The 25,813-nt window shown below is 55.3% G+C and overlaps 1 protein-coding gene across 1 annotated transcript in view; it reads right to left on the reverse strand.

The window, feature by feature from the left end:
• Positions 1-4: 4 nt before the first annotated feature.
• The window catches only part of SFRP1 (secreted frizzled related protein 1), a 38,423-nt gene continuing 12,614 nt past the window's right edge, over positions 5-25,813 (reverse strand). Inside the window, exon 3 of the mRNA XM_069485285.1 lies at positions 5-3,375. Coding sequence (XP_069341386.1) covers positions 3,053-3,375 — 323 coding nt within the window. The 3' untranslated portion in view covers positions 5-3,052. The remainder of the gene's footprint in view (positions 3,376-25,813) is intronic.

Raw genomic sequence — 25,813 nt, forward strand, 5'->3', positions numbered from 1 at the left:
TTAGTCAAGTGAATATTGATACACGGCAGGAAAAGCATGAAAATAAAGTGAACACGTACAGGAATTCCCATTAACATAAGTGATAACATCAAAACATCTGGTAAAATGCATTTAAAAAAACACAAATGAAATGGAATGTCAAACATTTTCACAGTATTCCAAGCTTTTGTAGGAGATTTAGACTGGAAAAGAGGAGTCCTACACGAAGGAACTCGGGAACAGAATCTCGTCTGGGTCCTTGTATCCGCTGCAGCAGGCACGGCCGGGCCAGCGGGGAGGACAGCGGGTCTCTCAGAAGCCACCCGGGGTGTCCCCGAAACAGCCCACCCGAGCCCAGCACGTCGCTCACGGGCAAGGCTGCGGCAGAGCAACAAGTTCCCTGGAGTCCGAGGAGGAAGCGGGTTTCGGTCTGGGAAGTGGGGTGGCTGTGACTCGCGGACGCACACGGAGACAGGCTCTGCTGGGACCCTGCCCTGGGGAGAACTGGGTGCTGACCCCCAGCATCGGGAGCCGGGTGTCACACAGGGGATCCTAACAATAGATTGTTCTTGGAATGCTCACTTAGCACGCCATCTTCCAGGATAACTACGAATATGCCTCAAAGATGGAGCTGAGTTCTGCCAATGGACTCATAGGACTCTGTCCAGAGTGATCATTTTAAAGCTGTAGGATCTGACCTGTGCACTAGCAACGGCTACCAAACCAGACACAGACCTCCTCTTCTGGAAACCAGTGACCAATCCAGTGAGCACGCACATTGGTTCTGCTGTATCGTTTCGTTGAGAAACACAGAAGCCGGTGATAACGCAGCTCTGGGCCCACGGACAGCAGCCCTCTTGGTCCTGAAATTGCTGAGGTGACGCAGAACACACTGGGGCGCGTCCAAGTCACGCAAGTCCACAGCGAGCTCCCAGCCCAGGGACTCTGGGGCTGCACAAGCCCCGCAGCGGCAGCTCACATTTCCCGCGCGCTCTGGACTCTGAAGCGTCGCTTCCGAGCCGCCAGTGCCCACTGGGAGGGTTGCACAGCACGGCCGCCCTTCCTCCGCCCTCCGCGGCAACTCCTCACGCCCCAGGCAAACCCCTCTGCCAAGGCCCCTGCCTCGGAGAGAAGGCCCCGTCACCCAGCGCTTGGCCAGAATGCGCAGACGCGGCCCGCGCTGAACTGGTGCGTTCACCCACCAAAGCCAAGACCCAGATCCACACACTCATGAAATTACTCTGAATTTCACTCTGACAACAGGAAAGCAGAACATTTCTAATTAGCTAACATATATATATACACATTCCTTAATCATCCAAAATTACAGGCAAATGACTGAAGGTTCCCAACACTTTATGATTAAAGATCAGAGAGAACTCCCCCCCAAAAAAGGAGTTAAAATGATGGGCTCACTAACTGTGGAAGGTTAGTTATATCAGGACAGCTGTCAGGTGGGTGACTAGTTGGCACGCTGACATGCCGCGGGTCCTGCGTCGCCAGGCCGTGGGCAGCGGCACCTCGCAGCCCCGCGGGGTCCGGAGTGGGCATGAGCAGTCGCCCAGAGCGGCAGTCACCAAGGCCCCGGAGGCGTTACAGAGAATCACAGGTCCGGCTTTGGGGGAAGACATTAACATTCATTTTTTAGAATTACCTCCTATACATTGGACAAGAAAAGTAAAGTCTACATGAACTGGTTTACATACATCCCTTATCAAACATAAGGGCGTTCAGAACTATCTTAGGGCACTTGGGAAAAACTGCAGAGATGTTTTGCTTTTGAAACTCTCTCCTTGGATGGAAACAACTTTCCCTCTGCAGAAATGAAAAAAAAAAAAAAATATGTAAAAAGTGCAGGGGACAGGCAGGCAGGCTGATCTACAGGAAATCAAGTTGAAAGGACTCCATTCCTTCACAGGGGAGCGGGCGAGCTGTGCCGGTGTTGTGTGGGCGTCCGGGCACCCGCGACTGGGGGGAGGAGGACCCGGGAACCCACCTCCCGCCTGCGCTGCCAGACCGCAGCCTCCAGCGGACCCAGGCCTTGCCCCAGCACGCCTCTCAAATGCTCCATGTCGGCTTTAAAACAAAACCCTTGAAAAGTGGTTTTTTTATTGTTGATGTTGTTTAAAAAATGTGAATGAACGGACAGGTGAAATGAGAATGGTAATCTCTTCACCCAGTTTCACAGCTCGCCCTGACTAGCGATTTCCTGGACTGTTCTAAAGCGGTTTTCTTTCCCCTCCTTTATGTTTTCAAAAACCACTAACCATTGCCTTGCCAGTCTGGAAATCATGGTCTTGCCCATGCCCACCGTGTTTCCCTGTCCTCACACCGAGGCGGGCACGCGCCACCCCTCCGCGTGTCTGGGGGCCCCGGGCTGATGGGCCCTGCCACTTCTGTGGCATCTGACACTGGCTGACTCACATCCAGGGACAGTCACGTGGGGGGCGGAGGGCAGAGCCAGCGGGGTCCTCTCTGCTGCCCCTTCCCAGGCACCAAGAGATTCTGTACCCGGCACTTTTCTTCCCTGCACCTGTTACCTCCTGGAATTAATCTGAAAGCGTAAGTGTGGTGTGTGTCTTTCTGTCTAAAGCAGGTGAGAAATCACTCCGGAACAGAAGGCAACGAGACGTACCAATAGTTAGAATTGCCCAGTTGCAAAGGCACAGACCAGCCGATAGATCCATCCAACAAGTTGCAACGCTTAGTTTTTGCAGCTGGCTCTCATTTTTTGCCCAAGTGCCCTCCTTGCGCATGTGCGCGTGCACCGGCAAACAGGGCTTTGTTTCTTGGTGCCGGCATCCTGGGGGAGATGCTCCGGCACCTCCTCTGCGCGGCGAGACCACAAAGCCGTCCTAAGCTGAGCAGCCCTCGCCTCCCTGGACGCGCTGCCCGGGGGCTGGAGCGTGGCTGTGGAGGGAAGGGGGTGAGAAGGCGGCAAGGACGAAGCCGGCAGGACTACGATGTCCACTACCACAGGAGCGATGTGTGCGTGTGTGCGACCCGCGGGGGCCCAGGGTCGTCCACTCTCCCCCCCACCCCCCAGCACCCCCCCAACCCGCCCCGGGGGCCATCATTTAAAGACAGACTGAAAAGTGGGGCATTCGTGGTTCTTCATCTTCTTCATGAAGTTTTTGAACTCCGGGTTTCTCTTGTCCCACCTGTGGATGGCCGTCAGCAGGTACTGGCTCTTCACCTTCCGGCCCAGGATGAGGAAGTGGTGGCTGAGGTTGTCCAGCTGGTGGCACGGGCAGTCGGCCCCGTTCTTCAGGTACAGGACGAGCTTCTTCAGCTCCTTCTTCTTGATGGGCCCCAACTTCAGCGGCTTCTTCTTCTTGGGGACAATCTTTTTGTCACCATTTTCTTTCTTCACTTCCTTTATTTTCATCCTCAGTGCTAGAGACGGTGGAGCAAAAAAGGAGAGAAAGGCAAGAGGGAGAGAAAGTGTTTTAGAACACAGTTTTGCATCTGAAACAATGAACCACACATGGGGAAAATGAAAAGCAAACAGGAAGTGAAAGAGGGAGACGGTTTTATCGATCAAAACCAAGGTCTCCATCACTCAGAGTTCTGCTACTGACTGAGGCCCCAGTTTCATGTGGTCTAATCTCAGTAATTGCCACTGGGTGCCATAAGATTCTCAAATAAATTTTCAAATCCAAATCATACTTCTCTTTTAAAATTCGGTGACTGAAAATATCATATGCTGCCTTAAGAGATCATATAATCCAACTGAACCCATATAATCAAATGCTATAGAACTCAGCACTCAAAGGGAAAAAAAAACTGAGGTTGTTTTTTTACACAGAAAATTCTTGGTTTAGCTTTTTAACATCCAAAGACGTAAAATCCTAAAAGTTGGGTCCTGTAAACGAGACAGGCAGAATCTATACATGCGCACTCAGCAAGCACAAGTTAAAGAGTATTTCAAATTGTCGTGGTTGGGTGCATTAGACATCAACGCCCAACTTCAGCACGGGAAAAATCAGAGCGCCGGCGACTGTGTCTCCAGGTGGCTGCACGGCAGATCCCGCTGGCGTCCTGCCCACCACTGAGCCACCGCTAATCCCCACAACAGGCACCACCAGCGACAGACCGCCCGGAGGCAAAAGCTACTCTGACTTCCTGACAGATTCCCACAAGTGCTGGTGATGCCCTGATGTAACAGGTAGATCCAGGTGATGCTCTCTCGGCAAATCTAACATGGCCAGCCCATCCACCAGTCTGCGCCTTGTTCCTCTGTGTCTGCAGACCTTTAATTAACACTGTCATTACCCCGGGGACAGGTCCTGTAGGGGCGGCTCCGCGGGGTGCACTGAGGAAGATAAACTCCTGGGAGACACTCGGTGTCGCCGGCACAGGCTGGCCCCTCCGAAGCTGGCCGGCCCCAGCTACTGCAAAAGGAGCTGGAAGTCGCTTTCCGGATGCGAGTCACCAGATAATCTGCACAACCCCTGAGGTCTCCTGAATTCAAAATGACCACCCCACTAGCACACGGCTTCTGCCCACACTCCACGAGGAACTGAGTAACAGTCACTAACAATCCCGAAAGCAGGTGACCGGCCAGGACATGTGCTGAGGATTTTTCGCCATTTCCTCAATTAATCCTAACAACTCCGCGGAAGGCCATCATCCTCCCCATCTAACAGAGGAGAAAACTGAGGCTTGCGGAGGGAAGTCGACTTGCCCACCGTCGCTGACCCTAGACTGAAGCCCACGTCTGAACGTGCTCTGTTAATCACCATGTTGTCCACGCGGACTCTGTGGTCCCAAAATTCTGCAGAATGAACCCAAAACTTGGGAGTACTGATTGACCGGACCAGGATTTACATTCAACGAGGAGCCCAGAGCCTCCCCCCAGTCTCACCACCTTTCCCAATGCCTGTACTTATGACATGGGGACAGCCCCCCCACGCCTGGCTGACAGACGCTGCCCTGGCCAGGGAAACCTGCATTTCTGGAAGCTTCATTATGTGATATTTCGTTGATTAGCAAAGCACAGCCCTGGCTAACCCGAGAATAAAGAGGAACAAATCTTTAACGAATGTGTCAGAGTCAGTACATTAGACACTCTCCCTCTGCTTTCTTTGTCTTACAAAAAGAGTTCCTGAGCCTGACCCTGTGGGAGATCCTAGGCCTGAGAACACCTCACCCCAAGGGTGGAGGAAGGGGCAGGAGCTGGCACCAGTGAGCAGCACGTGCCGGCCGGGGGTTCACAGGGACCGCCCAGGCTGCCTGGCACCATGGGAACAGGGTGGGTGAGGCCTCCCGGTGTGCGCTCTTGCCCCCACCCAGACCAGCCGCTGCCCAGGGCTCCTGGACACGCTGACACCCTCCCACCGTGCACAGAGCACAGCGGGGGTGGGGGGGGGAGCGCAGCAGACAGGAAGCAGCAGAGACCACCCCTCCCTGGCCTCACCCCGACACAGGCCCATACCTGGTCCAGCGTCCACTGCTGTCTTACAGACCTTGCCCTGGGGATTCACTGGAGCAAAGACCCCAGCTCTTCTAGTCCGAGGCTCACTGAATGAGAAAAGTTCTCAGCAGGGGTTGGGTAAGGGACCGGCAGGAGGAATCTCACTGCCCTCCCCTCTGCAGAGCAGTGGCAGAGTGCTAGAAACCGCTTGGCAAAGCAAGGCAGCGCCCTGCATGGCAGCCGGCGGGAAGGACATTTCTGCTCCCTCACGAGCCCCTCCAAGGCGCGGCCCCAGGTCCAGAGATAAGCCCCAGCTGCTGCCCAAGGTCCAAGGCCCGGAACCAAGCATCGCCATAGCAGTGACCAAACAGAGTTCCAGGAGAAAGCAGCGCATGCCCCAGCTGGCGTGGCGGGCACCCTCTCGTGGGCAGAGAGCCCCCGTGGACTGAACACCCACCACGCACTGGGCTTGTAGATGACCACAGGGAGAGTGGGTCTATGGCCCCTTGTGTAACATTCACAGAAACCATGTGAAGAAGCCACTGCTATTATTTTATCACAATCTATTACAATCGAGGAGGACTCGGATCAAGTAACAACAGCACAGACCCGGTTTGTGGGAGGCAGAATCAGCACCAGAACCCACACCGGCCCCAAAGACGGTGCTCCCTCCTGCCACACGGTTGAAAACGATATTGCTTCAGTGGAAACTATTTCACTCTTCTGATTGTGTTGCTTTTTAATCACAACTCAAATCAAAAATTAATGTTCCTTTGCCGTGACCGTGTAAAGGAATTTGGTTTACGGGGTGGGGGGTGGACAGCGAGGGGAGAGGAGAAATCAGATGATGGAAATGTGTTATGCATTAGACCCTATTTCTTGCCATTTGGCTCACTTTCATTTTTGAGGTGGGGAGAGCAGGGAAGAAGGCACATATGGCCAGAAATTACTAACATCTTTGCATCTTTCAAGGGTTGATTTCAGGGATGCAGATTACCGACAATGTTTGAACAGGCCATTAGCTGTCCCAGGTTGATTTCCCGGTGCCTCGTGGAGTGCGCGCTGGGCCAGCGGTGGAGGGGTGGGTGCTGGCCTGGGGGCAGCCTGGGTCTGATCCCCCACACCCCACCTCCAACCTCTGCGCTACCCCTCCCATGGGCTGAGTTTGCAATGCAAATGGTGGGGGTGGGCAGGGAGAAGCCCCAGGAGGGGCTGCAGCCCTGGCAGAATTACCCGGCTGGGAGCCCAGGCCAGGCAACACTGGGAGACACAGGTTCCTGTCCAGCCCTACCCTGTACACTGCACCCTACGCACCCTGGAGGATAGGGTCCCAACTAAACCACCACCTCGGGCCCTTGATTTCAGCTCCTCGTAACAGCTAGACCATGAACTAAAGCAAAATAAGAAACAAAAGCATAAATTCTTTCTTTTTTCTTTTTTTTTTTAGCAACAATTAACATCCACCAGCGGTGGGACGTTACTGCCCACCTAGGCACCACCACCAAGAATTCAGAGACCCAGAAATGCTGAAACCCAGACTTGAGGCTGCAATTAGGGGTTATCTGGGTTTTTCTCAGTAATCTTAAAATAAATAATCCCTTACACTTGAGTAAACCATTAAAATTTCATTCCACTTTCAACCACCCAAACCTCGTTTTTGCTCACAAATCAGACTTCCTTAACAGGCTCCCCACGAAGCTTGGCCGTATTTCTGAGCTGAGCTGAGAACCAGAAAGCCAGGACACCCATCCCCAGTCCTCGCTCCCTCCAAAGCCGGCCCAGCCTGCGGAGTTCCACCACTAGACGGGGCCTGAGCGCGGCCGCCGTGGGCCAGGGCCACTCGTGTGCGCCACCACCGACGTGGCATTGCCGTAGGAATCCGAGAAGGAGCTGCCGGGACGGGGAATGGGCTGAGTCAGGAATCAACTTGTAACTCTCCTGATCACAGATGACAGCTGCAGTGGTTGGTAAGGGACAGAGAAAAAGGAGGGACCCGGGAGCACCTTCGCTGGGGCACAAGGAAGAAGAAGAAGAGCTATTGTAAAAGCCATCAGAGGCACCAGTGGGAGGCCCGGCAGCCCGGTGTCATGACAACCACAGGAGGAAGGCGTTCCAAGTGGAGGAGACGCCCCTCAGCCCCAAATGCCAAAGAGTTTATGAACGAGTCTGAAACTGGAGTGCCCGGCTTGGGGACCAGGGGGTCGTGAAGACGGATCGGAGGCGGTGAGGGTGAATTCCTGAGAGCTGAAACCAGCCGGAGGGAAGACAGAGGGAAGCCACACAGACGTCCCCAAGCTTCTGCACTGTTTACAAAGAGCCACCACCAGGACTTCTGGCCACACGTACTGGATGGAGCAATACAATCGTTTCCACTCCTTCCTGAAGTCAGTTTAAAATTATAGTTTTAAAAAAAGTTATAAACACATGCAGGAAAGTGGTAAAGAAAACAGGAACAAACCAACAGCATTTTGTATAATAGGAAGCAAATGGACGGTGGACCTGGCTTGAGAGGGAGGGAGGGAAGGAAGCTGAAACGCAGCTGCTGACAGACAGGGGGCTCCAGAAAACACAAGCCGCCACTGCCGGACCCAGAAACGCTCCCGAACTGGGGCCCTGGGCGCTCCTGGCGGCACCGCAGAGGTGGCATTCAGTGTGGGGATGGGTATAAAGGCTGTATAGGGACACTCAGCCCCACTCCTCTGGGCTGTGACTCCAGGGCACCTCACCCACGCTAGCAGCAGCCAAGGGGTATATTCTACACAGCAGGTTTGAACCAGCCTGCGGGCTTGGGGTACACCAGACACCCAGGAAGACAGGGTGCTGCGTGGGCACCAAAGGGTTAAGTGAAAGTCTGCAAAGTGAAGAGTGAGACTAGTAGCTCAAAAGAAAAGACTAAAAGACTACAGGCCCCCAAAAGACTCCACAACGAGGCCCAGCAATCACAGGCTCTGCGAATACACAAAGAGCTCCCAATTTTGTGCCTCACTGAAATTCAAATGGACAACCAGGAACTAGCAGGTATTTACGGAAAGCTTCTAAATGTGAATGACAGACACCAAAGCATACAAAACAAGAAGAAAAAGAAAAAGAATTCAGAGATAACAGAATCAATGTAGGGAACATAAACTTTTTTAAATGATAATAATATTAGATATGATTTTGTATTCATAAAATAAGAACAGAAAGCTATTAAAAGGAATGTTCAGAGAAGAGGAAAGAGCACTTGGAAATTTAAAGCATAAGAGAAAAAATAAAGAATGCAATATAAGTGCTTCAAGACAAGGTTGAAGAAATTTCCTGAAAAGCTGAACAAAATGACTAAGAAATGGAAAACAGAAGAAAGAAAAATATAGAAAATCAAGAGTTTCAACATCTGAATGAATGGCATTTATAGCAAGAAAGAACCAAGAAAACAAATGGAAAAAAATACCAAAGAAATAATACAAGAAAACTTACCAGAAATGAATCACAAGAGTTCTCAGCTTAAACAATACCCAACTCAAAGAATCATGACATTTAGAATCACCAGGGACAAAAGGAACTTTTAAAATCTTCAAGAGAAAAAGACAGCGTACATCTAATACAAAGGATCAGGCATCAGAATGGTACTAGGGGTGTCAATATAGACATTAGAGGCTGGAAGACAATGAACCGATGCTTTTAAAATTCCCAAATCTGATACTAAGGCAAACTATCAACCAGCATGAGAGTAGAATAAAGACATCTTCAGGCATTAAAAGGTTTTAAAAAATTACCTCCCATGTGTCTTTTCTTAGGAGACTACTTAATGATGTGCTCTATAAAAATGCAGAATATTTTATTTTTTAAAATGTATCATTAATATTATTTTTGACTGGCAAACCGTAACTGTACACATTAATGGCATGCGGTGTGATGTTTTGCCGTATGTATACAATGTGGCGTGTCTGAATCCAGCTGGGAAGCACATCTGTCACCTCACTTACCTGTCACAAAATGCCACCTTAAACAAGACGACAACACGGGATTCAGGAAACAAAGATCTAACATGAGAAAGGCAAAGGAAGGCTTCGAATGGCTTTTCCAGAACCACTGCACGTGGCAGGCTGGGGTCCACTCAACTGGATTGCGGGATGCCCAGAGGGTGATGAGGTGTTGCTTCTGGGCGTGTCTGTGCCGCTGTTTCCAGGGGAGACTGACCTGTGAGTGGGCGGGCAGAGAGGAACACCCGCTTTGCCACGTGGGCAGGCACCATCCGATCAGCCGGGGGCCCCAGAAGAGGGGGGGTTCCCTCTCTGCTCTCTCTCTGCCTTCTGCAACAGGACACCTTTTCGCCTTCTGCCTGTGGACATCAGACTCCAGGTTCTTTGGCTTTTAGGCTCTGGGACTTGCACCACTGGCCTCCAGGGCTCTCAGGCTTTTGCCCTCAGACTGGGGACACTGCCCTGCCGGCTTCCCTGGTTCTAAGGCTTCCGAACCGAGTCACACTGCCAGCTTCTCTGGCTCTCCAGCGTGCAGCCTACCATGAGCCCTCTGCCCCTGTGATCACGTGAGCCGATTCCCCTAATAAATCCCCTCTCACACCTCCTCTTGGCTCTGTTTCTCCAGAGAACCCTGTCTGACACACAGGCTTAACGCTCCATGGTCCGATGAAACAGGAGGGAGAAGAGCTCAGGCAGATTACTTGACGCTTATCTGCCAGAAAGTTTGAGGCTGAGTCCACACCAGGAACATAAGTCACTGGGCAAATAAAATGAGGCAGTTACTATCCCAAGGAAAAACAAAAAGGGGAAAAGAAAGAAACTAAATATGCAGTACACTCCATGGCTCAGCCGCAAATAATATTTATGTAATGCTAATAAGTTAAACACTGAATATTAACCAAAAGTGAGATATAACTATATTGGAAAAGTAGTGTGACACAGATAAATCTTTACTTTCAATAACAGAAGATCAGTAAGTAATGTCTAAACTTTAAATCAAGATCCCCAATTTAAGCATGTCATTTACTTGTTCCAATTTGGTGGATATCACAAGAAATAGCTAAAATCCTTGAAAATTATTGCCCCTGAGCCATGGGAATTATGGGTGGGAGGGCAGAGGGCAGGGAAGTGCAGTTTTTTGTTAAAAGCCTTTTATTCCTATTTGATGTTTTAAACTGTACATATTTTGAAGCAAAAAACTTAAATTTTAAAAGCTTACAGTCTAATAAAGAACTTAAGTAAATATAAAATATAAATGAATCCCAAAATGTGAGATCATAAAGGAAACATAGAGATGAGATTTCCAGATCTGTCACTATCTATTCAACTAGAGCAACTTGGCTTTACTTATTGAGGGTTCTTAGGTCTTTGAGTAAAAATTCTGCATTTTCAAGCAGGTTTTTTTTTTTTTTTTTGGAGTCGGAGAAGGGAGGAGAGGCACTCTATAGATCTAGTCAATCCCCATCTTTTTCAGATAAAAAAAATCAGTTATGTTAGAATGTGGATTATTTACTTCGAACCAGAAGAGACTTAAACTCGTTCAACGGGTGCTCACGAGTGAAGCAACCTGGCCAAGCCGCGCAGCTGGGTCCTCACCGCTCAGCCCGGAGCCTGCTCCCGCCCTGCCCAGAGCTTTCTGCTGTACTCCACGGCTCCTCTGGTGGGAAAGTCAGAGGGGCCGACTGAGGTCCTGGCACGTTCCGGGGTGCCCCAGCAAGCACCTGGACGCACTTTCTCCGAAAGGTACTAAAACAGCATCCAGAGACAGACACCAGACCACACACCCTGGTTCCCAAGGGACTTGCTTTTCCCCTAAATTGCTCTCTCTTTCACACAGGGCCAAAGCGCCCAAATAGATGGTTCGAGGAGAAAGGTGCAGGCTGGTCACAGAGAAACTGGCAAATGCTTCGCAAAGTGGCCTGTCACTAGGAGACGTTCACCAGCCTGTCTGATCGGGAAGGGCCCACAGATGGGTGCTCCAACAACTAGCCCTGCCGGTGGCTACACCCCTCCTGCCACGTGGGGCCTCCCAGCCAAAGTCTGTTCAGATTACAATGCCTCTCTAAGGCAGGAGGACAGAGGACCCGATTCTCTGCTTCCGGCCCCAGGTCACACGTGTCTTGGGTGGGCAACCCCGAGGCCTGAGGCAGAAATCCAACTGTGCAAATGAGATTCGTCAACAGCACCGGGAAGGCCCCTGACTTGCAAGAAACTGCGTGCTCCTTCCAACACTCAGCAGAGGGTCCGGCACGTGATGAGCTGGCTGTGAGGCCCGGACAAGTCCTACTGACAAAGGCCTGTGATGGCAGCTTAACAGCCCCCTCTGCGCCCAGCAGGAACAGCGTTTGGCATCATTAATTCGCTTAGCGAAGAAAGGAGCTTGCACTTTGTCACAATAGCTCAGCCTCTCTCCCCTGACCGCAAACCACATGCTGCATACTTACACGCATTTACTGACTCCAGGACATACATTACAAAAAAAAAAAAAAAGCAAAAACAAAACCAAAACAAAAAGGAAGAAAGATTGAATGCAGCTTTCTTTTTCGCTCATCTACAAAAGTACCGCAGATGTGGAACACACTCCTGGGTGACTCCTGTGGGGCAAACGATTTGTCTGAAGCTGTCCTGTTTCCTGGATCCCAGACACCTGGGGGAGGTGGCCAGGCAGGGGAGCAGGGTTTGCAACTTTGCACGGGCCCCTCCCCAGCGCTCGTCTGCAGGCGCACGCGCACGCACACACACGCACACACGCACACGCACACGCACACACACACACGCGCACACGCACACACACACACGCACACGCACACACACACACGCACACACACACGCACACGCACACACACACACGCACACACACGCGCGCCCGCATCAGTGTCAGGCATCTGGAATCCCGCTACCTAATTGCTTGATTTCATGGACTGTGTTAAGTCCCCACTGGCTTAAGCTAATGTTGCAAAATGAAAACCCAGCTTGCTGCCTGGTGTGGTTTTATTTGGGAAGGCATGTGCTTTGTCAGCTCCGGCAGCGAGGGCTTGGGCCTTGGTGTGGGACAAAGAGCTTCGGCCCGTCACCGCCCCTGTGCACACCTTACCCACCCCCACCCAGCAGCCACGGCCACCACGCAGGGACGGGGGAACAGGAGAATACTTAAATAAGGCAGCCATCAGGACCGATTGAGCCTTGGCTCCGAGTCCAGACAAACCTGCCAGGGCCAACAGCTCTGCCCACCACGGGGTCACTGTCTCCCCCTCTCTCCACCCCACCCCCACCCCACTGTTCGCCCGAAAGCCAAGCTGGAGTGTGGGGTGAAGGTCTACGCACCTTTACATATATTCACACACTGGGTCCCCTAATAACCCTATGAGGTCACACTCTAACTATAACCAGTGTCCAGGTGGAGAAACTGGGCCAGAAAGGCTCATGTGATTGGCCCCAGGTCCCACAGCCAGGCAACGGCAGAGCTGGAATTTGATCCCAGGAAGTCTAGCTCACAAAGTGCAAAGAGGTAAAATGAACCCCGTGAGCAGCACAGGAGACCGTGTCCGGGGCTGTCCCTCCGCCCACTGGGCTGGCTGCTTTTCCGCCCGTGGTCCGGGAAGGTGCCGCTCAGGCCCCACTGGCCTCCCAAGGACGCTCAGGTACCAAGGGACTCGGAGAGGCAGCCCTCTGCCTCACCACCGACGGCTCCACCACACAAAGCTGCGAAAGCGCAGAAAGAACCCTCTGTCCCTCCTTCCTTCTAACCGTCACTCGATTCTCAATGTCCCCCAAACGGGATGGAGAGGAACGCTGGTCTCTCAAAGGTGAAACGTGTCTTGGCCTGAGAGAAGTGTGGTTGAAGCCAAGAACCAGAAAAGTTAATGGGAGTCGGCACCCAGGCCTGTCTCAAAGGGGGCCTTGTCCCTGTGTCCTTGCATTCCCGTCCCCGCTGTACTCAGCTGGCACACACTGGGGCACCGGCGTTATCAGCCTTGAGCCGAGTGTCCTGACCTCTGCGTCTAGGTCCTCTGACCCCCACCGCATTCTCCTTTCTCTCACCTTCTGGAACCTCCACACAAGTAACAAGGCCGAGCTCTGGCAGCCTGAGGGGAGCACAAGGTGCAAGAAAAATATAGGCGATGAAAACTAAGCCCGGCGCGGAGGCGCACGCCTGTGGTCCCAGCACTTTGGGAGGCTGAGGTGGGAGGATCACTTGAGGCCAGGAGTTCGGGGCCAGCTTAGGCAACGTAGCAAGACCCCATCTCTAAAAGAATGTTAAAAAATTAGCCAGCGTGGTGGTGCACACCTCTAGTCCTAGTTACTCGGGAGGCTGGGGCAGGAGGATCAGTTGAGCTGGGAGCTGGAGGCTGCAGGGAGCATGACGACGCCACTGCTCTCCAGCCCGGGTGAGAGCGCAGGACCCTGCCTCAAAAAAGGAAAAGACAAGAAAACTTAAACGCCCCCAACTTTGTGCTCCCTTTCTTCTTCTCCAAGAAAACCACGTACTACGAAGAAACAAACATGAAACTCCCCATGGCTGTGGAAGCTGCTGAGCCCTGGGGGTCACGGTCCCAGCAGAGGGACAAACGGCCATGCCCGAAGGGGCCGCACACTGGAGTCTGGTGGTGGGCAAAGACTCCGGTGCACAGAGACAGAGTCAGCGGGAACAGGCATCCAGCCACGGGGGGCACCTTCCCCACCTCCCGAGTGCTCTGCCACCACGTGGGAGGCAAATGCTTGCTAGGTATCTTTACCCAGTCCCTGGCTCCGTGGCCAACAGATTTGCCTCTACTGTGCCACAGCACACTCCACGTCAGTGCTCCTCTTCCTACAGAGAACAGTCGCAATCCAGGGCAACGGCTCTCAGTCCCGTGGGACAGTGCCCTGAGCACCCAGCTGTCCCAGCAGGCGAGCCCGTCTCCAACTTGGAGCGCCAGCCCACTCAGCTTCCCTCCAGTGCCTCTCCCCTGCTCCTGTGCCACCTGCCAAGTGCTCCTACACCTTGTCCACGGGCTTGCAGCCCGCACAGGGGGCGAGGGGGAGTCCCTTCCCCTACACCCCTCTCCACGGCCCCGGCCTGCCCCAGGGGCGCTCGTCACACCGCACTCCCCAGCCTCCGCCGCACGCTTTGCCCTGTCACACAGCCGGGGCGTCCAGGAGGCTGGGCAGGCCCCGCACGGACTTGCTGGAGGAGGGGGTGGCAGCACCCCTCACTCACAGCATGGGAGGACCGACGCTGCAGCCACAGATGGGGGACGACAGAAGACAGCTGTCCCCTTGCACGCAACCAGAGCCGGAGCACCAGCAAAGTCACTTCAGAACACGACATGCTTCCGCTCCTGACTGATGATGCTTTCTTCAGTGGAAACCCCTTTCCAGATTCACACACCAGTGTCCACGGCAACGGCATCGAGCTGGCTTTTTGGGTGCACGGCTGTGAGTTCATCATCCCTCTAACGGCCACCAGCCGCCACCGTCACCTACCAAATCTGCCTTTGGGATCCCGGTGTGGATGGTCCAGTGCCAGGCGCTGCTCTGTTTAACCTTCACAACTACCTCGTTGAGCGGATACTACCCCCACCTGCCTTTGAGGACAGGCAGGTTTAGGCACACGCTCTTCCAAGGGACACAGCTGGGAAGTGACGGAGCCGTGATTCCACCTGAGGTAACTGGGCTCCAGAGCCCTAGTAGGGTGAACAGTGATCCTAAAACAACCACATCTACCCAGAACCTCCAAATGTGACCTTATCTGGGAGCAGGGTCTTTCCAGGTGTAACTAGTTAAATTAAGATGGGCTCACACTGGATCCAGGTGGCCCTAAATCCAACGACTGGTGTCCTTGTAAGATGAAGAGAAGAGACACAGAGACACATGCACAGACACGCAGGAAGAAAGTCATCTGAAGGTAGAAGCAGAGATCGCAGTGACAAGCCAAGGAACACCAGGAATTGTCAAGAGCCACCAGAAGCTAGAGAGAGGCGTGGGACAGATTCCCCCTGAGAGCCCAAGAAGGAACCAACCCTACCCACACTTTGACAGTGGACTTCTGGCCTCCTGAATTGTGGAACAGATTTCTGCTGTTCAAGCCCCCCAGGCTGTGGTACCTTGGTAATCTATTGCGGCAACTCTGGGAAACGAGCCTGCTGCACTGTCGCCTCGGAAAGATGCCGGCGTCGGCCACGAGGACCACGGGGTTTGCCACACTGCCTGGTTCTGGGGCCCTGCCCAGCCTGCCCTGGGTTCCACGCCCAACTCCGCTGTGTGACACTAGGCAAATCACTTAATCTCTCTGAGCTCCATGTCCATAACTCAAAAAGAAAATAATACTTCCTACCCAGGGTCACACATAGACTCAGTATAAAAATAAGCTCATGGAAGGGAAAGAATTTTGAAAATGGCAACTGTCCTCTTGTTCTTAATTCTGTCCTCTTGGACATTTTTTACTTGATACAGTGTGAATACATCACCATTTCAAAACTAAATTACATGCTCAAAAATAATTTTTATATATAGATCTATGTTTTTATCTATGCTTCAATCATTCATTTATTTGATTTCCCTGACCTGCTCAATTTTTTTTTTTTTTAGAGACTGGGTCTTGCTATGTTGCCCGGGCTGGACTCGAAGTCCTGGGCTCAAGGGATCCTCCTGCCTCAGCCTCCCGAGTAGCTGAGACCACAGGCATGCGCCACCACACCTGTGTCCAAATTTTAGTACTTCCTTCAGGAGAGTATTTACATATTTTGCTTCAGGAAAAGCAGAGAAGTGCAAATAAAGGTTTTGCCTCTGATCAGGCCAAAACAACTCCAGCTTTAGAAATCTGATTGATTTCCTGTGGTCTCTCAAGCAGCGCCGTGACTACCTATGATCCCATTTTCTCCATTCCACTCCCAGAAGAGTGAAGAGTCCAGACCTCCCTACAGAAAAGAGCAGTGCTGAATTAGCTTCCTACATGGTCACATCTGTCACAACGAGAAGCCCTCTTCCCTGACGGCGTCAGCATCACACCCACGGGGCGTCACCTGCAGCACCCCCCTCCTCCGTGCTGCCCTCAGAAATGGGACTGGAAGGATCCTCGGGCCTTTTCCTGGGACTGTGTCACGCCCCCCACATCAGACAGACCTGGTGGCTGGACAAGACCAGCGAGATTATCCTGGGAAAGTCAAGGTGTAGGCGCCGATTGTTCTTTACAGCCATTCTCAACATTTGCTTAACGGCAACCCAGCGCAGCGATCAGAGAGGGTCAGGCCAAACCAGCTGCTGAGCTTGTGAAAACCCTTCTAGATCAACACGATTTTTTACAGAACTGAAAGAAAGAAAATTCATTCCTCCAATTTTCTTGTATCTATTGATTAGTTCAACTAACACAGAGACTTGATTAGAGCTTGTTCCCTTCCTCAGACTGACGGGTCCATCTGACCAACTGCTGTACCAAAGTGTCCTCACCGGGCCACCGCACAGCCACTGTGGGCCGCTGGGCAACCCGCCCGCCCCCACCCTCACCAGCTGTGTGCAGCTGCCCCTCACGGAAGTGCTGACGCACCGTGTGGAGGAAATCAGACCCTAAGACTGGCAGCAGCAGGGTCCAAACACACACAGATGCATCTAGAAGAACTCGGCAGGGGCCACATCACAGTGCAAGGGTGGCGGCTGGAGACACCCAGGAGGAAGGAGAGAGCTCATTCATTAGCCCAGACTCCGAAACAGGACTGAGAGGAGGAGAGCGCGGTGGCTCCGGGTGGAACACGGTGGCTGTCATGGGAACCAGCTGCACTGGGGAGAGGGTGCCATGTAAACACACTCGAGAGCTGTGACACATCTGGGCCCGGGCAACCTTGTTGGGCGCCCCCAGGCCTGGCATGGTGCTCCTGCGGCCTCTGATGGCCAGGACGGGAGCCAGGACGCGCTGCCTGGCAGAGGAGCTGAGTGCAAACACCAGGGACCGACCAGTGAGCCTCTCATCAAATACCCTTCTTCCCTACGCCCCGCGCATGTGTCCCAGAGGCAAGCGATGGCGCCTGGTCCCCTCGTCGTCAGACCCGCTGGCCCTGCTGCCTGGTGGTCCGTGGCGGAGGTCAGGGTGAGTTTCCTTGAAGAAAAGGCCGTGCTTCGTGGCACACGAGTGTGGTTCAGAAACACTGACGTAGGACGGCTACAGAAGCACAGGTTCCTAGAGCAGGATGAGATTTAAGAGGCCACTTAACCAAAGTCTCATTTCACAGATCGGAAAACAGAGGCCTGGAGAGAAAACGAGGCCCACGGCCCGCCCCTCTCCGCTGTCAGCAGCTGCTCAGGCACCAGACCAGGACCCTGGCCCGACCCCCCCAGCCACCGCGGTGCCCGCGCCTCTCTCCCCACGTGTGTGTCCTTCGCATGCAGGTGGTCTGGGAAGGGTGGCGCCCAGCCCCACGGCACAAACGGCCTCCTCCCTCCCTCCTTCCCCGAATGCCGCAAGCCCCTCCCCAGGTCAACGCCAGAGCGAGACACCAAAACCAGAGGGCCGAGCGCCACTCCGGGCCGAGCGCCAGAGCCCAGCTCCCGGCCCTGCAGGTCAGGTAAACAGCGGGGCTGCCCCCGGCACCCCACCCCTTCCAGTTCAGGAGCCCCCGGCCGAGCCCCTGGGGCGTGCCCCGGTGTGTCCCCAACCTGCCCCTGCGAGGAGCACGCGGGTGAGGCCGGGCCCGGGACAGGCGGGGGTGCTCACTCGCGTTGCTGCCAACCTGGGGCAGCAGCCCTGGCAATCAGAGGGGGATGCCAGCGGCCGCCCCAGGGGGAGCCATCTGTCGGGGTCCTGTATGCAGTTTGGGGGTGAGGGTCCGGCAGGAAGTTCCAGGCCGAGGCTCCACAGGAGGAATGGCGGCAAGGTGGGAGCACGCAGAGTTTTCGCCTGGCCCAGACCAGTTCCCTGCACCGTGCTACCCCCGCGAGCCCCAGGAAAGGGGGGACAGGGGCGGGAGGAAGGGGGAGCTCAAGTTCCCCGAGGCCTGCCCGCTCCCGACTCCGCGCGACCGTCCGCAGCAAGGAAGTCTGCGGCAGACACATGACGTCTGCAAGGGAAGACGGCTCCGGCACGAGCTGCCAGCCACAGAGAAAGCCCAGCAGCACAGCCCGGCTCGACTCCTTCCCGGGGAAGCGGCAACCTCGAGCGCCACCTGCCACCGCCCCCCTCACCCCACATCGCACCACTGGGAAGGTGAAAAGCGATTTCCTCAGAGTCACCACGAACACTGACACCAAGTTTGCAGAGCGGCCGGCCGGGCCCAGACGCCGCCGCGTGGGGAGGGAAGGGCGTGGGCGGGCAGGAGGGGAGGCCCAGCCCCGCTCGGCCTCCACGCCACGGGCCTCCTCACCGGCAACTGGAGGACCGTCCCCAAGGAGTCGTGACCACCAGGATGCTGCAGGCCCTCTGATCTTCATCTCCAAGACGTGCCACACAGAACGATGTTGAGACTGTTTGACACACCCAGGAGCTGTCCCTCTCCTTGCAGAGGGCAGGGTCTACACCTGAGGTCAGAGACTGACTGGGATCTGTAGGGTGGGATTCCCGCACTGCTGGTGACCTAATGCAGGGGCCCCACTTGACTCCACCATCCTCAGCAATGTCATCTGACGTCCCCACCACAAGGAATGTTCGCCCATTGAAACAGCCCATTCCCGGGGAGAAGCCACCAGCTGGAGAGCAGACAGCAGGTGCTTCCGGAAACACGGCACTGGGGACTCTGAAGCGCTGGAAGGGGCCATCTGGGACATGCCTTCTGCAGGCCTGCGGGTATCAGAAGCAAGAGGCCACCCGGCCTTCGAAACTCCCTGAGGGGGAGTTCCCCAGCGCCTGACAAGGCGGCCCGTCCCTTTGCTGAACAAGGTCCCACTTCCTCAGGAAGCCCAGTTCTCCCGGAGCTCCGCAAGCAAGTCGGCCCTTCGCTGGACCCCACAGGCTCAGCCCTCGCCACTGTGTTCCTGACACCTGTGACCCTAACAGGCGGACGTCCCGCACACCCAGGCCGTTCGAGGACAGGATACGGGGAGAACTGCAGGCCCCTCGGAAAGTGGGAAACTTTCAACCCGACACACAGCGTCTAGGAACGACGTGCTTGGTGGCTGTCCCCCGCCTCAGCTCCTGCCTACACCAGACGCCTGCCGTCAGCCAGCACAGCCCACAGGGACACCGAGCACTCGTCCCATATGCTGGAACAGCAGCAAGAGCGTCGATACAAGCACCGCGTCACTCACCATTGAAGGCAGGTGGCCCCAATGTGTCCCATCCGCGCCAAGCCTGCTGTGGGCTCTGTCCCCTCTTAGGGGCAAGACTGGCACAAAGTCTCAAGCCGACATGGTCCAAGTGTCCTCTCCTATTCAGTGCTCTCGATCCCAGAGTCTTAGTGAATATTTGCTCCCTTGTGAACCCACAGATATGATCAGGGCTTAGATGGGTCTGCATTTTAATTTTTTTTTTTGGCTTCCTTTTTATTTATATAAATAGAATTGTAATACATATGAGTCTGTATTTTAATAACCTCTAAAATTCTTTTTAATCTCCCCTGAGAAAAACACAGCCGTTGCTATCCTAGTTTGGATTTGGTGCATGTGTGAAATATATTCACCCTTCAAATTTTTTTTCTTTTTTAGGGAAGGTGTGGTTTGTGTTATAAATGCTTTACGGGGAGAACGGCTGTGCAGGGTGTGCCGACAGCCCCTCCGTGAGCAGGAAACCTTTCCTGGGATGCCACGCAGAGCTCGTGGCTGGCAGCCCCAGGGTGAGCCACGTATTGGCTGAGAACTGTGCTCTATGGCTTCCAGGACACTGGGATACGCTCTCACGAGGTCCACACACCCCAGTGGAGCAGGCACCGTGAGACCTGTGGCTCCTAGAACCGCACTTGCCCAAAGCCACATGGCCGGGAAGTTGCAGGGCAGGAATAAAATCCAGCTGGGAATTTTGGAGAGTAACTGATCAGAGAGTACTTGATCTACAATTCCAAACTGCTTCCTTATCAGCAGGCTCTATCTACCCCACACGGGGGAAGAGTTCTAAGCCGTTCACCTCCGGGTTTCTGAGTGAGCACAGGGAAGAGCAAGAGGCTCAGAGACACACTCAGGAGAAGGACTCCAAGTGTGGGCACCAGCCCAGGGAGAGGGTCTGAGGTCAGGACGCCCAGCAGCCCCCAGGCCGTGGTCAGAGAATGCCGGTCCACACTGCACATGCTGCACTGCCCTATGCGGCGGCCCCACCCCCAACGGCACCCCCAACTCCACTCTTCAATCGGAACGTCCACCTCACTCTTCGTCCATTCCACTTCTTGGACACACATGGGCTTCTCTTCCCCACATGCCCCAGACGAAGGCCAAGTCTTCCAGCGGGCATGCCAGGGAGCATGGTGGAACCAACACAGGTATCACATCAAGAAACCAGGTCAAGGCCAGGCACGGTGGCTCATGCCTGTAATCCTAGCACTCTGGGAGGCCGAGGCGGGAGGATCACTTGAGCTCAGGAGTTCCAGACCAGCCTGAGCAAGAGCGAGACCCTGTCTCTACTAAAAATAGAAAGAAAGTATCTGGCCAACTAAAAATATATATAGAAAAAAAAAAAAATTAGCCAGGCATAGTGGCGCATGCCTGTAGTCCCAGCTACTCGGGAGGCTGAGGCAGGAGGATCGCTTAAGCTCAGGAGTTTGAAGTTGCTGTGAGCAAGGCTGACGCCAGGGCACTCTACTCTGAGCAATACAGTGAGACTCTGTCTCAAAAAAAAAAAAAAAAAAGAAAGAAAGAAAGAAAAGAAACCAGGTCACAGAGCTCTTACAGAATCAAGCCAAGCAATCTCAGAGCAGGAAGGAGCCTCCGAGACCACCTGTGGTGACCCGTCCATTTGCTTAAGGAAACAGGCTGCGAGGCGTGGACGGGCCAGCCCAAGTCACAAAGCTGCTCCGTGGCAGCGCTGGAACAAGATCCCAGGACTCCTGAACTCGTGCTGTTTCCTGTCGGTCCACGTTTTATCTCCTAACACAGAAGTTTTTATTTTTGGTTTTTATCAAGTGGGTAAACTGAGCCATGGGGCTTTTAAGTGACCCGCCTGCGCGGGCACGGTAGGTGGTAGAACCAGGCTGGACTCAGGCCTGTGTGGCTCCTGCGTTCCTTCCCATGTGCTCGTCAGGCCCCAGGGCTCACGCCACGTCCTCTGCGCAGCTCCTCCTAACCAAGGCAGCCTGCGGAGGACGTCACTCCTGCCCCGGGAACCGGCAGCTCTAAATGCTCGCTGCAAACACTACAGCTGAACAAAACAGGCCTATCGCATTCAGACTAACCAATGACTTACCAGGACTTGCAGAAGAGGTCTCCAAACTGACAAAGGTGGCCTTGGTTCGCACAGTGGCATCCCTGCAGAGAATACCCACGTGGGCGGAGCTAGCAGCATGCTCTTGGCAGTCTCTCTCCGAAGCGCTGGGGACAGAACTGAGCCTCGGCCTCACCCTGGAAAGGCCAGGCCGACCGCGAGAGGCAGCTGCCCGGCGTGGCCGTGCTCTCCAGGCGAACGCGCAGAGGGCAGGTGCACACACCTATCATACCACAAACTCCCGCATTTGTCTACACCCACACCGCACGGACCTACGCACACACAGGCAAACACAAGCACAATGCACGTGTGCACAAGCACGAGGCCCCTCGCACCTCCCAACCGCACACGTGCGTCGACACCCAGGCCTCACAGACATACCCACCCACGCACAGAGGCATAACTCACACGCGCCACGCCCACACCGGCCACACGCCTCGCCCCCTCCCCTTACTCCGCTGCAGCCTCTCTTGCCTTCCCCCTTCAGAGACGCGCTGGACACCTGGGCTGAGCCAGATCCTCGGCCCTGACCAACGCCGTCCCCAGGCCAGCGACTAGGGCTGGCTCCAGAAGTGTGGCCTTCCTGGGCCCCTAACAAGGTCTGGAGACAGAGGTCAGCGCGGTTTATGACAGCTCCTAATGACAACTGCTCTCGGTAACGGCCGGCTCTGTGGGGACCCGAGCATGAGCTGATCATAGGTTCCAGCTCCCGCTCAGCACACCCAGAGCAAAGCTTGCCCAGGGCACAGACTCAGCAGACGGCCCCTTCCCTGGCCGCCGGGCGGCCACACTGACCTCCTCAGCCCAGCTGACACTTTCAGGTGAGTGGCCCTGAGCTGGACCAGCCCAGCCAGCACAGCTCTGAGCCAGCTCCTAAGGGACGTGGCTCGAGGACGCCTCTGTCCGTCCTCACCTCCCAAAACATCTCACCACGGTGCCTGAAGTTCTGCTGCTAGAGCTCCGTTACTTTGGGCTAACGACTGTCTTCTCTGAGGCCCCCTCTTTCTCCTCCTCCTCTATGTTTCCTTGAGGCTTTTTCAAAGACGTGGGACGTCAGTGCTCAGAACAGGCTCTGCTGTCTCTCCACCGCCAGCTAGGCGGCCCTCGCCCTGCACTGGGCTCTCAGGGCCCTGCGCTGGCCTTCGCCTGCCTGGCCAGCCTCATCTCTAGACGCTCGGGCACACCCCTGCTAGGCCACCCACAGAGGGGTCCCCCGCACAACGCACAGTGCCTCACCTTGCATTGCCCGCCCCTGCCCACCTTCTCCGCCCGCACTCTCCTGCCAGGCCCCCACAGGACAGCACAAGGTCCCTCCTCTCTGTAGCTCCCCACGCCCTCCTGGAAGAACCGGCCTCCTCTGTGCTCCAGCATGTGGTCCTTAATCCAGGCGCTTTCCTCCCCAGGACAGGACATACCTTAGGAGCAGCACGGAAGCGCTGAGAGCCAGGGCGGAGTGGCAGACGCACCTTTGGGAAGCCCATGACAAACCTGAAGCTTCTGCCTCAAGCTGGCCCCAGGAGTGGGGACAGTGAAGTGCCCTGGTCCACCCCTGGGCTCCCCCGTGGACACACCCCACCCAACCCCCCCTCCAAAACTCAGCAGCTCCTACTTGGCCAGCTCGACACCCCGAGAAGCCAGGTGCTCCCTCCTCGCCAAGGCGGCCCTGTGCAGGGCCTGTCACTCACGTACAGTCTGAAGGGCTACGTGCCACCAGACGAATTGTGCCTTATGCTAACATTCGCCCCTGCCTGTTCTGATGTGCACAGGTAAGAGCAAGCTTCCGGCCAAAAAAGGTGTCACCTTTCTGGTCAAGGGCTTCACTCGGGCCAGAGCACTTGGAGGGCGGGCTGCAGAGCCCCCCTACGGCAGGACTGACCCCGCAGCAGCCCTCGGGCTTTAACCACAGACTCGCCTCTCCCCGGCCCCCCGGAGAGAAGTGACACGAACATGCCTATCTGCACAACGCAGACCTCCGCGGACGGTGACCCCGGCAGCAGCAGGAGTGGTGTAAGGGCGCAGCGGGCTCTGCACTCGGCAGAACCCAGCAACCGTCCGCTGCATTGAACCTCCGCAGGACTGCACCCCTGTGGTCGTCAGATCTTCCACAGAGAACGCACACTCGCGCCCACACACCACACGTCTGTTTTTAAATGAACACGTGCTAAGAGGGAAGAACCTGGAACCCGAGGCGCTGGGTGCTGCTGGCATTGGGTACCCTGCGGCCTCCTCAGCCTCTCTGTGCCTCTGCTTCTCAGAACCAAGGCTGTGACGCTGCCCACCCAGCCCTGCTCCCTCGGGTCGGGGGAGGGGCTGCGGGTACATGGGGGTCCCAGGCTGCCTCACCGGCTCTGTGGTGTCGGTCTGCTTCCCGGCACCTCGCCAGCCCCTGTAGCCGTGCTCTGCCTGGGCAGTATCGCTCACTGAGGCCCAGGGCCACAGCTGAACCGGGGACACCCCTGCCAACTGCCACTCCATAGTGGCATATGTGGCGTTGCTAGGACCCCCTCACCCTTTGAGCTGGGTACAGACAGCGGCGACAGGAGGACCAGTCCCTTCTGCCTCCCTCAAGGCTCTGGGCTGGGGCCTGAGTTAGCAGCTAGAACCAACAAATGAATCTTCTTCACCTGTATTTACTCACCTGACTTAGGTTTCATCATTCAAGGATTGCTACTTGTCTGGCATCTTCATTCTTTCTCTGCCCTCGAGTCCTGATACGGGAAGGCCCTTCCTCACTTTCTCCGTGAATCTTCGGTCTGGCAGCTGGGTACCCGTCTCCCCAGAGAACATCTCTGAACGTCTCCAGGCCTGAAGACCCACCCTCCCTCGAGCCTGGGAGCCGGGACTACACACCGAGGCATCCCGGTCACCGCGAACAAGAAGGCCAGGGCCTGTCTCAGCGTCCAGATCCTTCCATGCGCCGAGGGCAGGAGGTGAGACCACAGGGAGCGTGCAGGGCTCGCGGGCTGGGCCCTCTCCGTGTCGCTGCCCCCGTGGAGCTCCGCACAGGGACACCTGCTCTCCCCGGCCGGCTGCTCCGAAGGCACAAAGCGCTTATCCAGCCTGCCTCTAGCTCGGGGCGTCCAGCCTCGAGCCTGCCTCTAGCTCGGGGCGTCCAGCCACAAGCCATTGCCAATGGCCGAACGGATCTGCTGCGCAAGACGCCAGTGTGGGCCAGTTTCCAAAGCGCTCACAAAGAAGAGAACACACCTGAGGAAGTCCTCAAGGGAAGCGTCCTGTGCAGAAAGCCGATGGAAGGGCCGGAGGAAACCAGAGAGAAACCCCTCAGAGTCCTGCGGGATGACAAAGGGCAGAGTTCGGGGAACTTGGGGCCTCGTTTTTGCCCCACTGCCGAGGCACTATTTTGCCATCTCTTTACGACTCACAGACACCCTTTCCTGCCCTCCAGAAACTATTCCGCCAGACCCCTGCGAGCCGGAAGCATGCATTCCCGCACACCGACCCCCCAGCGCCGTCAATAACAGCCTCGCTCACACACTCGCGGCCCCTCGAGGCCTGAGAGAGCCACACCTTCCACAGCCGGGACACAGACATGCGCGTGGCTGCCACGCACTGGAGCCCAGACCCGAAAAGCCCTCAGCAAACAGACAGGGACGTCACCTCTTCTCCGGGGTCCTTGCTTCCTGCCCCTGCCCCACCTTGGAGGTCAGCATGGGAAGGACCCCGGGCGGGAGCTGCCCACGACCACCTTTCCACTCAGTCCTGCAATAAGGACCCCAAGGCCACCGTGGCATTGAAGCCCCAGCATGTGGGGCTGTCAGAACCAGCAGCTGATGGCTCAGCAGCCCCTCCCTGAAAAGCCACGGCCAACAACCACCACGATGTCTTCCTCTGCAGGACCCAGAAGGCTTAATTCCATGTCCTCCCCGCCACCACGCCCGGCTTGCACACGCGCTGGGCACTTCCCGCTGCAGCCCCCCAAGTGCGCGACCCGCCCTCTCACTCCCAGATGGACCCTCCGCAGCCACACGCAAGCAAAGCCAGAGACCCCGGAGGGGCATCCACAGCGTGTTTTCGCCACCGTAATTACAACTCGGCACAATCCGGAAGGTGCCTTGTCACCCCCTTCCACGGTTCCTGGCCCCAGCTCCCAAATCAGTCAACACGTCCAGCCTTCTGCCAATTCAG

The sequence above is a fragment of the Eulemur rufifrons genome, chromosome 12 (genome assembly GCF_041146395.1).
Source record: "Eulemur rufifrons isolate Redbay chromosome 12, OSU_ERuf_1, whole genome shotgun sequence".
NCBI classification, from domain to species: domain Eukaryota; kingdom Metazoa; phylum Chordata; class Mammalia; order Primates; family Lemuridae; genus Eulemur; species Eulemur rufifrons.